The sequence below is a fragment of the Apis dorsata genome, unplaced genomic scaffold (assembly GCF_000469605.1).
Source record: "Apis dorsata unplaced genomic scaffold, Apis dorsata 1.3 scaffold_530, whole genome shotgun sequence".
Taxonomy (NCBI): domain Eukaryota; kingdom Metazoa; phylum Arthropoda; class Insecta; order Hymenoptera; family Apidae; genus Apis; species Apis dorsata.
The window spans coordinates 312,553-323,807 of NW_006263752.1; the positions used below are offsets into that span (position 1 = coordinate 312,553).

The following is an 11,255-nucleotide window of genomic DNA, read 5'->3' on the forward strand; positions in this document are numbered from 1 at the left end:
TTGAATTCGCCCCGCCGAGAGTTAGACAACGAGAATTTCAAACTAGTTCAAACCGAGCCACACTTGATAGCGTTAGAAAGTTCTCTCGATCGTTTGTATCGCGCTTCATTGTACGCCATACACTCAGACCGTTTCTCTTCTAGAGACGTACGAATGAGACCAAAACCAAAAGCCCGAATGTTCACGCATTCGTATTAAAAATCTTACTCGATAGAAATGAAAAATTCTGTGGACGAGACTTCGACATTCTCACGTTCCTCGAGACGCTTATTATTGTTCTAAAAAAGAAGCACGTCGAGATATGTGATCTAAAAAGTGGTATAAATTGATTTCCATCCAATTTATAAATCCATTTTTAAATTCGCGATAATCATAAGACGATTTCGATTGTATAACTGAGAAAATTCATAAATCACGCGCGATAATTTTTTTTTTTTTTTTTGAATGATAACATATTTGTGAAGATATCAAATTTTATTGTTCCCAGACTCATTGGAGGCGCCAGGGACGAGCAAGCGTTTTCAGATTCTCTACAGAAACGAGGAGGTGACACTCGGCACCTCGGTCCTATTCCGTGCTCACGTGCTCGTGCACAGTCACAAGATCGAGGAGGTGCTTTCCCGAACCCACTTCAATCTCGGCGTCGAGCTATGGTTCAGCGAGCCAACGCAGCCTGGGAACATGGCCTGCGTGTCCTCTAGGTGAGGCAACGTCTTGGCCCCATAGAAACGCGGCGATCGGCCGAGCGTGAGGCTTGGGAAACAGATTGCGGTTTCTGGAAGGGAGATTACTGCAAGCGTTATGGAAGAACCGTGAGAGAGAGTTTTTTAGTTTGTAACGTAAGAATTGGAGGGGAAATAAAGGGAAAGATAGGAGAGATACGTCATCTACGTGTCATCACTTGATAATCGATGGCTTGGAATTTTTTTTTAGCTTTTGAAAATAATTTTTAACATCCAGAAACCATTCTTTCGATGTAAAATTCTTCTTTATTATTATTTTGAAATATTAAGTGAAATATTAATGTTATTGATATTGATGTCAAAATATTATAACTTTTTGTTCCAACAGAGGATTAGGATTATTTTGAAAATAGCCTCTGTCCTGGCTTGGTTTAATTATTCTGTATATTTCTGTATATTTATCTTCGTATCTAAGGCTCTAGAAAAACTTTGATGATTCTGAATGTGCTCTTCTCTTTATTTTTCTCTTTTCCTTTTGAATTCTAATAAATCCATATTCATTTCCAATTATCACAATTACGTTACCATTAAATTGTAACAAAGATAAGATGATTCCAAATATCATTCTCATTAGGAAAAGGTAAAATATTCGCTCAGATTTTTCTCACAAGTCTAATAATAGATCGATAATCTTGGCCTTTCGTGTTCCATCTTGAAGATTTGACGAAGTTTCGTTTGCTTTTCGCTTTGTAGGGCGTTGCAGCTGAATTTCGCGCCCACGAAGGGACTTCACTATCATTTGCCGGTGCTCTTCGATTACTTTCATCTTGCCGCAGTCTCCATCACGATCCATGCCTGCCTCGTGGCCCTTCATCAACCCTACATCAAGTCGGTATCAAGTTGAAATCTTCTTCCGCTTCTTGTTTACACGTTTGTTAATTATGGAAATCTTTTTTTTCTCTCTCTGTCTATATGCTCGTTTGATCGTGTTTCTGTGTTATGCGTAGGAAGAGCATACTTCATTATGTGCAGAGCTGGTAAGTTTGTAATATGCGCATATATCTTATAACGAAAATATCGATGAGATTATCGATTATATGGGAATTTTTAAATCATTTTTTCCCTCGATTTTTTAAATTCTTATATTTTTATATCACTCAGAAATCTAACTTTCTGAGAAATTTTAAATTTTGAAATCGTCGAAATGTATGACGGAATTGGTTTCAATTTGATTTCTGTGCGATGACTCAAGTTTTAATATCAAATTATTAAAGATAATAATAAATTAATTATTTTTAAAATAATAAAAGATAAATTTACATTGTAATAAATTACCAAATTTATAATCTAAATTGAATTATATTCTGTGTAATGATAATTATCAAGAAAAGAATGCGTGGAAAAAATTTATATTCCCATTCCATTCAATTCCATTCGATCCCATCCCAAGATGATACTTAATTCCACAATTACTTTTTTTATTAAATTCGATTGAAAATCAAATTTGTTAAAAAAAAATCCAGGATCGAAAAGTTAAAACCGAATTACGAATCTAAATCACGTCCAATCCTTTAATCGCTTTAATCGAAAAATTCCATTCCGCCCGACTGGCCACTGGTTCGATTGTGTTTCAATTAACATCGCGGGTAGATAATTAACTGGCTAATATGCTTGCAGCGCGCCGCGTGGAGGGAAGCCGTGGCTGCAATTTAAACAGTCTGCAGCGAACGGAGACAACAATGCCCAGTTAGGAAATATCGTGAGTTTACACGAGCTTGGCTTCATTCAACCTATCCCAATCGATTTCACTCGTCGTGACACACACTCGTGAGAGGGAGAAAAAAAAGAAAAAAATATATCGAACGAGAAATTCATAATCGTTATAGGAAACGACGACGAGATGCGTCGGCTCGGCCACGAGAATCCAACACGCGAAACTGGTTCAACAGGAAGTAATCAGGTTACTTTTGGCCGCAAGGGAATCTTTGCTCAACGACTTGGCCGATTTAGCGCGGTTGCTACCTTCTTGCCAGCAAAGGGCGCTCGAGCTCGCTCAGAACACGCACAAAGAAATTACCAAGGTCGGTTCTCCGATATCGGAAGATAGGGAATCATCTTTTTCTCGTCCCTTTTCGAATTCTTTCTTTGGTAAAAATTTGCGCATATACAGTTGCAGATGATGGACACGGAGGAAACGGATATCGCTCAACTCTGCGCACAAAATATCGTTCTTTGGCAACACTTTCTGGAGGTGTTCTCAGGGCGTGAAGCCGTTCATCAGCACCTTGCGAGGGTCCATCATCAATTGAGGGTACAACATGATTCTTCTATATTATTTTTCTTAATTTTCCGATGTCTTTTGATTTTATAAGCGCGATAAAAATAATTTCGTGTGAAAATATTCCAAAAATATTTGAAATATTTTTTTTTTTTCGATTAAGTCACATTGATGATTTTGAAGAGATATTAAATCTCTTCAAAGAAAAAATATTTAAATTATTGTTTTCAATAAATTCAAATAGGTGAAACGTTTCGCGGAAGGTTTCTTCGTGTTGGAGAATCCCAGGACATCTGCGTGGGGTTGTTACGACGCGAATTATCAGTCGTATCAGGCAGTGAGCGAGGCTGCACGAAGATCGCGATATCTCGCTTCTTTGCCTCCATTGCCAGTGCATTGTCCGGAATTGGACGGAGATCTTCATTCCCTGCCTTTGATCTTCGAGGATCAGTACGTGGATATGAAACAGAGGCACAGAAACAGCGGTAAGTGTGTGCGGAGAAAAGAGATGAGCTCGATATCTGATTGTGCCAGAAATGGCTACAATCTTTCTGTACGAAAAATTCGTAAATTATTCATAACACTAATAATAATAAATCTTTTATCAATTGGATTTAAGATTTTCTATTGCTGTTCTGGAAATATTATTTAATTTTTATTCGTAAAAATAAAGAAAAAGTTTTCTCTTTAACTCTTTGACAATTATAAGAAATGACTGGTAACTAAAAATGGCACTAAAAATGTGTGATTTTTAACGTTGAATCTATTATTACGTATATGTTAAATAAAATATAAAATATAAAATATCATCTCCAATCTTTAAACACTTAACATTTCTTCTCTTCTTTGAATCACGATTCAAATATTCGCGATGAAAAAAATCTTTAAAAATCTACTACATTGCACAATCCCTAAACCTATCTTTTACCTACCGTTAGTCTTCAATTATGAATTGAAACATCTTTCCAGTTCCCGGTATAGACGACTGCAGTTGCGGAATCGCAGCGATTCTCGAGTCTCGATCCATGGGCATTTGGTCGCCAAGGAGCGAAGGTGCAGCCCAGGACATCGGATCTGTCCAAGGCCGGCTGACGCTCACGCCCTCCACGCTTCCTGCCAGGCACAGCAAATCCTTGGACCAACTCGGTCCGGATATCGCCCAACCAGTTCAACCAAGAACCTCGCCAAAGACTCTTCCTCGATCGGTGTCCACGCAATTGTTTCCAAGACAAAGAGGCGGAAACCGAAACGTCACACCGCCAGCGACAGTTCCTTCGAGAGGAAGGCAAAGATCGACAGCGCCGTCCAGTAGCACGCTTTTCCCTCCTTCAGGCCAGCAAGCCTGCTCCGCGCCAAATCCATCCCTTGGATCGACACCGGTCGTCCCCTTGCCACGTGCCAAATCCACGCAGATGTTGGTGCTACCTGGGCAACAGGCCGATCCTCAGAACACCTCGATCACGTCGCTCCTTGCGGCCATGTTCCCCGAACTGCCACCTGGTGGACAGTTGCCCGGTTACAGACCGTCGAACAAATCGTGCGAACAAACGCTCACCGTGCCCACGTGTTTGGGAACGATGGACCATGGCCAGATGACAGACTGCTGGAACGAGAATAAGTCTCCCAATGTTGCTGAAGGTAGGATGATTGTTTTTCATATTTCTTTTTTTTTCTTTCTTTTTCTTTAATTTTTTTACTCGTATCAATTAATATTTCCAAGTAATGATGTAATGGTTTAATGCAAAAATGAATGTATTATAGAATAATTGATTTTTATGACTTCCAAAGATTTATTATATAATATATTGTCATAATAATTTATATCGATGCATTATTCGAAATTCTTTATATAATATAACCATATAATATAATGCTCATGTTAAATATTAAATCATCTTATGCAACACGTTATGCCATTGTCAGCTGAGAAATCATTTATATTGCACGAGAAAATACTTTGTGTTTGCAATGTTTTATATTAATTTTATATTTATGTGTGCATATTGACATACTATGTAACAAAAAAAATACTGTTCCTTTAATATGTTGTAGATTCTCTATAATCCTCCATATTCCTTGCATTCTCTCTCTTCTCTTGTATATTCTCTCTGAATTTACGTTAAAAATTCCCTCTGTACTCTTGATTACTACACACGGTTCATTTTTAAAAGAACTCATTCCTTATATTACTATATTTATATTTGCATCCACTTGATCAACTTTTACATGTACTTAAAAAATTTGTATTTTTTTATCACATAGCTTAAGTCCTTTCTTCTTTACGTCTCCTCTTCTTGACAAATTTTAAAGAATTCTTAGAAAACTTTAAATTAACGTATATTTCAAAGTAACCATTATAATTTTTCTTTCAAATTACTTATTTTACTGAAATATAATTCTCAAGACTCAATAAATAAATAATCAACGATGAACGCATTCTTTCATTCTTACAGATTATCATTCCCTGGACACAAGAAGAATTCGCCTAGAGCCACGCAGCCATCGACTAGCATCACGCCAACCATTATCCACGACTACCAACGATCAAACCAACTTCCTCTCTAACAAGGCAAGCGTCAATGGCGACACCTTCTTCCCAGAGCAACAGCCTCTTCACACGGCTACCCTGGACAGGGTGACGTATCGTGGCAATTCACGCAAACAGACTCATCAAACGGGCGGCAAATACAGTCAAACGAACGGATTGGAGTCTCGTAGATACCACACGATCGGGAAGACCGGCTCAGGATTGAATCAACGGAACCGAGAGATCCAGGATTCGATGAATGGCGGAAATGGATTGCCTAGCAGTCACTCGATGATGGTCGATCCTCTCTACAAAAGGTCGAATTACACGTCGACTACCACGGATTCGTTCTTCTATCGCACCAACGGCACCAGCGGACGGACACACGGGGAGGCAGAGAGGCCCAGAAGACCGAAGAGCACGGAGAGATTGGTGGACGACGTCGATCGTAACGAGTATTGCGACTTCCGGAGGGAAAGGCCGAGAAGAAGAGAGGAGAGGGTTGCTGTCAAGTCGCCTCGAAACGGCGTGACACCGTGTTACGCCGGGGAGGAGAAGCACAGGAGGCAGCAGAACGAGGAGAATAAAATGCAGGAATTGACCAATGAGATGTTCTACAAGGTGATGACCGCGATGTCGGAGCCGAAGAAGGAGCAGCATCGAGCGACTGAGAAGAGGAAGGACAAGCACGGTCGAAGGCCGCATTCAGCTCCTGTGCTGGACATAGATCATCCGACTGAGGAGAGCAGGAAGTGCAGCCATCGAAATAGGAAACCGGCACCACCGCCTCCGGCTTATCAGGACCCCGCTGTCGCTCCTTTGCCCAAGTATCGCCCCCCACCTCCCGTACCTACCACGAACGTTCTGGAGGTGGAGAATAATAATAAGATTATTTTGAAGGTACGATTACCAATTCGAAAAATTCGAATTCCAAATTTTTTCATCCTTTAAAGAGATATATTAAATTCTAAAACCAAGATTATTATATATCAATTCTTATAAAGATTTCCACGTTGATCATTTTAAACACCTCGATAAAATCTATAAAATCAATCTATAAATGGCAGAGAAACGAATTTTCCGAATTGAGGATATCATAAATAAGATTCGCACAAAAATCATCAAGGAGGAAAAGATACCTGCTCTCGAAATTTAAGCTTTAATTTTCTTGATCATCCTGTTCATTTCTGCAGGTGGAGCCCATCAAATCTCCCATGGAGACGCCGGCTACGAACGGCACGACGCCTTCCGACACATCGAGCGCGGGCGCCCCGGCGCCGAGCGTGAAAAGACTGAGATGCGCCAGCGTGCCCGTGGCGCAGAACAAGGTGGTAGTGCCACGGAGCGCTGTTTCATTGCCTTGCATGCCTATACGCGACAGCAAGGACAGCCTTAGCAACAATCTTCCCGTCATTCCGAACCCGCTCAGCCCGCCGTCCAGCAGACCAAGCAGCCCGACAACCAGCTCCAGCTCCAGCAACCTGACGTCCGAGTGTTCCGGTTGGGTGAGCAGCGGGGACACGTCGAGCTCGGAGCAGCGCAGGAACGCGAAGCTGTCGAGCGAGCAGCTTCGCCAGAAATTATCGAGAATCGTGCCGAGGAAGGAGAGACCACCCCCGACCAAGGAGAGCGTGGAGGAGCACTCGTACGAGGAGGTGCGCCTCCCTCCGCCGAAGATGTTCCAAGACGAGCCACCGCCCCCCGAGGAATTCCGCGATCCCCCTGCCATCATCGACAATCCTCTTTACCACGTTTACGAAACGGTGAAACCGGTCAGGAGCCCGAAACAGACGAAAACCGCCCCCTGCAGCCCTCAGAAGAATAGAGAGAGGGAGAGGGAGAGGGAGAGCAGAGATCCTCCGTACGGGGCCAGGGATATTTGTTTGGATTGTTATCAGGAGGGGAAGGAGATGTTGCAATCGACACAGGACGAGGCGATTAATTTCAAGAAGTGCAAGGAGGAGTTCAAGAGGCAGATGAGTTTCTCGGGGAAGATATACAGGTGCGTTGTTGATTGGTGGTTTCAAACGTTTTGGGTGGGACTTCGTTGAGTGTTATTTCGTTGAGTGCGTTTGTATTTTGAAAAGTTTGCAGTTTGCAGTATATAATTAACTTGTTTAAAATAAAATATTTCATTCTTTCTATGTGTTTTTAATATTGGAGAAGTCTTATTGGACAGAATCGTTGAGGAAACAGATTTTTTAAAATATACTGAAGATTGTATGCATTCGTTGGCAGGCTGCGAATTTTTCAAATTGCTAATTTATTCGTGGTGTATCGATAAGATAAGAAGAAGGAATTAAATGCAATGCGAAATCTAATTTCAGAAAGTTTAGAACGACTTGTGTTTTCTAGAATAGAATATCCTGATGCTTCACCAGTATTACAATTAATTTTGCTGAGAACTTAGTAGCGCGCATCGTTGCCCAAATATTAGTCACTTGCAACTTGCTAGGAAAAATATGAAAAGATTTACGACCAGTCAAAATCCTATGGCCTCTGAATAGCTCCTTCGTTCCCAACACCTGTCGTTTTCACTCTTCGAGAGAATTATCAAGTAGTATCGTGCAATTATTATTATTTTCGCTGTTTCCTTCCTCCTTTGTTCGCAAACATCCACAAGGCTGTACTCGACCCGCTTTCTTTGAGTTTCGACGATAGCTTTCGTCTGTCTATTTGTGTTTTTTCGTAGTTAAGTTTCTCTTTGTCTACCTATCCTCTCTAGAGAACGAAAGGAAGCGCAGTTGCGTTTCCATAAACGTGCCCATTCCTTTGGATATGGTGACTTCCTGACCCCGTCGTCGGTAAAACCTCTAAGATCGAATGTGCCTCTTAGTGATTATCCAACCCTGGCCTCGACCATGCCGTACTTCCACATCAGCAACGAGTATCGGCTCTTCTCGCCGGAAGGTGCCCACCTCATCATCTGTGTCCATGGTCTCGACGGCAATCCAGCTGATCTTCGTTTGGTCAAGACGTACTTGGAACTCAGTCTTCCCGGGGCGCATCTAGATTTTTTAATGTCCGAGAGAAATCAGGTGAAGATTTTCAAAATGAATCCCTTTCATTTCCGGTTTATTCGTCCTTTTACACGCGTTTAAAGGATTTTCGTCGAGGTAACAATTGAAGCAAAAGGGGGGGATGGCAAATCGAAAGCTTTTTATTATATTCTTTTGAAAGAAAAACTTGGAAAGGATATTACACTTGTGCCTTTTTTGCATAGAAAGATTGCACAAAAAGCGAACCAGAATAAATTATTATATATTATTTTTATGTTTGTTGAAAAGGGTGATACTTTCTCGGATTTTGATACGATGACCGATCGATTGGTAGCCGAGATTCTCCATCACATTGAGACATCGGGCCTGAATCCAACGAAAGTGAGCTTCATCGGACATTCTTTAGGGACCATCATCATAAGAAGCGCTCTGACGCGGCCTCAATTACGACCGCTTCTTCCACGTTTACATACCTTTCTCAGCCTAAGCGGTCCACACTTGGGTACACTGTATAACACCAGTGGATTAGTTAATGCAGGTAAGCTGCATTATCTAAAATCTTGAATCGTTTCTTATTTTTTAAAAAATTTTATAGCATTTTTTAAAATCAAAATAATCGTACGTGTATTAAAAATATAAGAATAATATAATGATATTATTGATGATATATTGCCATCAAAATTATTTTCCTACTTACGAATCTTTTAGTACAATAGATTGTAGATGAAACACTCTTATTCTTCTTTTCCCTTTCTTTTTTTTTCTCATTCTACGAAACATCAAAATATTAATATTAGTATTACAAATTTTTATCGATCCTTAAAAATTAAATTTAAAAATTCTTATAGAATATCAATTGTAACACCGATAATAAAAAAACATATTATTATTAAAACTGTAAAACTTGTTCCATTTCAAACTTATAATTTTTATTATAATTATAATTTTGATCTCGCTTGATCACAATTTAAATGATAAAATTACTTAGAAGAATACTTTGAATAGAAAGTTGTACACGATAAGCAATATCATCAATAAATCCATAAACCACAGATATATTTTCAAATATTCGTAATGAAATCCTGTCCAGGTATGTGGTTCATGCAGAAACTGAAGAAATCCGGCTCGTTGTTACAATTGGCCATGAAAGACGCGTCGGATGTCAGACGATCGTTCATGTTCCGCCTCAGCCAGAAGAGCAATCTCGAAAAGTTCAAACACGTCCTCCTGTGCGGTAGCGCGCAGGATCGATACGTGCCTCTTCATTCCGCTCGTATAGAGCTGTGCAAAGCCGCTGTGCGGGATTCGACCGATCAAGGTAATCGACGTTTATTTTTCATTTATGTCCCGATAATACGATTTTATTGAATGGTCAATCCCGAGTGAACATCGTTGGATAAAAGAAGCTCCCATCGAGAAATCTTACGTAGATTCCTATTCGTCTTCTCTCTCTCTCTCTCTCTTTTTTTATCAAAGAAATTCTTCTGTGAAAAGGAAGAAATGTATTGGACCTTTACGTCGAGGAACCGAATTGCGATTTCTTATATTTCTTCTCATATTTTGTAGATATCATTCGTGAAGATGAAATTTATTTTCGAGATGGGATTAATCTCTTGGAGATTATTATTTAATTTGAAGAAATTTTCTATCCAATTTATTTTTACATTTTGATTAATAGGAAATCAATAGATTTTCATGCAAAAATTATTTATTATTGTATTGTATTGTATTATCTCAATTTAAATTTTAATATAAAGTAATATAAAGTATCTATGTAGGTTTGATCCTTTAAAAATATTCAAATAATTAAATTCATCGTTGAACGATATTTATTAAATAATAAAATTTTATTATATAACTGTAGCAAATTGAATTCCTCGTTCTTATTTTCATCATACGGTATGTTATTCCAACATTTTTAATTTATCGATACAAATATAAAAATATCTAAATATCTTGTCCTTTTCCTACAATAATCACTCAAAATTATATCATTATTTATCTGTTTTATCATTCTTTAAGATGCTAAAAGTATCAATATCGATCCACATTTTATATTTCGACAAAACACAAAAAAAATCATTAATTTTCAACCTTTTTACAGGCGCAGCATATCGTGAAATGGTGCACAACATCCTCTACCCAGTGATGTCCTCCTCGGGGGTGAGTCTGGTCAGGTACGACGTGCACCACGCGTTGCCGGCTACGGCTAACGCGCTGATTGGCCGAGCCGCGCACATCGCCGTCCTCGATTCCGAGCTTTTCATCGAGAAGTTCCTGCTGGTCGCCGGTCTGAAGTACTTCAGATAAGGAATGGACTGCCTAGCAACGCAAAAGAGTGAATCGTTAGAAATAGAAAAATGAAAACAAAGAAGAAAAGAAGAAGAAGATAGTCAAGGAAGAGAGAAAATAAAAAAAAACCTAGTCTAATAATAGCGAATTATTAGCAGCAGGGAGAGATAAAGAAAAAGAAGAAGAAGAAGAAGAAGAAGGAGAAGAAAAATAATAAATAGATAAAATAAAATAAAATATCGAGAGCGGATTCTCGTAACTCTCCGTGTCGTCTTCGATCGCATTAGGATTAAATTAACCCTCGTCCTGCTCGACAATTGCCCCGCTTCTCCAACCTTGAACCGATTTAATCGATCCTCCTCCGCGACGCTTCGCTCCGTTTCTCTTCTTCCAACGATCCGCACTGATCGTTAGATCGATCGGGAGCGGGGCAATTCGACGTTTTTACACGATAAAAAAAAAAAAAAAAAAAAAAA

The 11,255-nt window shown here is 39.5% G+C and overlaps 1 protein-coding gene across 5 annotated transcripts in view; it reads left to right on the forward strand.

Moving 5' to 3' along the window:
- Positions 1-11,255, forward strand: part of LOC102674706 — a 43,779-nt gene extending 32,524 nt beyond the window's left edge. For 2 of the 5 annotated variants that reach the window (XM_006620799.2, XM_031512940.1), the window contains exons 4-17: positions 488-701; positions 1,437-1,571; positions 1,691-1,720; positions 2,361-2,442; positions 2,570-2,764; positions 2,854-2,994; positions 3,206-3,446; positions 3,931-4,599; positions 5,415-6,388; positions 6,682-7,490; positions 8,214-8,526; positions 8,776-9,025; positions 9,578-9,805; positions 10,592-11,255. In XM_006620799.2, the coding sequence (XP_006620862.1) occupies positions 488-701; positions 1,437-1,571; positions 1,691-1,720; positions 2,361-2,442; positions 2,570-2,764; positions 2,854-2,994; positions 3,206-3,446; positions 3,931-4,599; positions 5,415-6,388; positions 6,682-7,490; positions 8,214-8,526; positions 8,776-9,025; positions 9,578-9,805; positions 10,592-10,797 (4,487 nt within the window). In that variant the 3' untranslated portion in view covers positions 10,798-11,255. Of the gene's footprint in view, positions 1-487; positions 813-1,436; positions 1,572-1,690; positions 1,721-2,360; positions 2,443-2,569; positions 2,765-2,853; positions 2,995-3,205; positions 3,447-3,930; positions 4,600-5,414; positions 6,389-6,681; positions 7,491-8,213; positions 8,527-8,775; positions 9,026-9,577; positions 9,806-10,591 lie in introns of those variants that run through there. The other 3 variants (XM_006620801.2, XM_006620802.2, XM_006620800.2) reach the window with 3 other exon arrangements.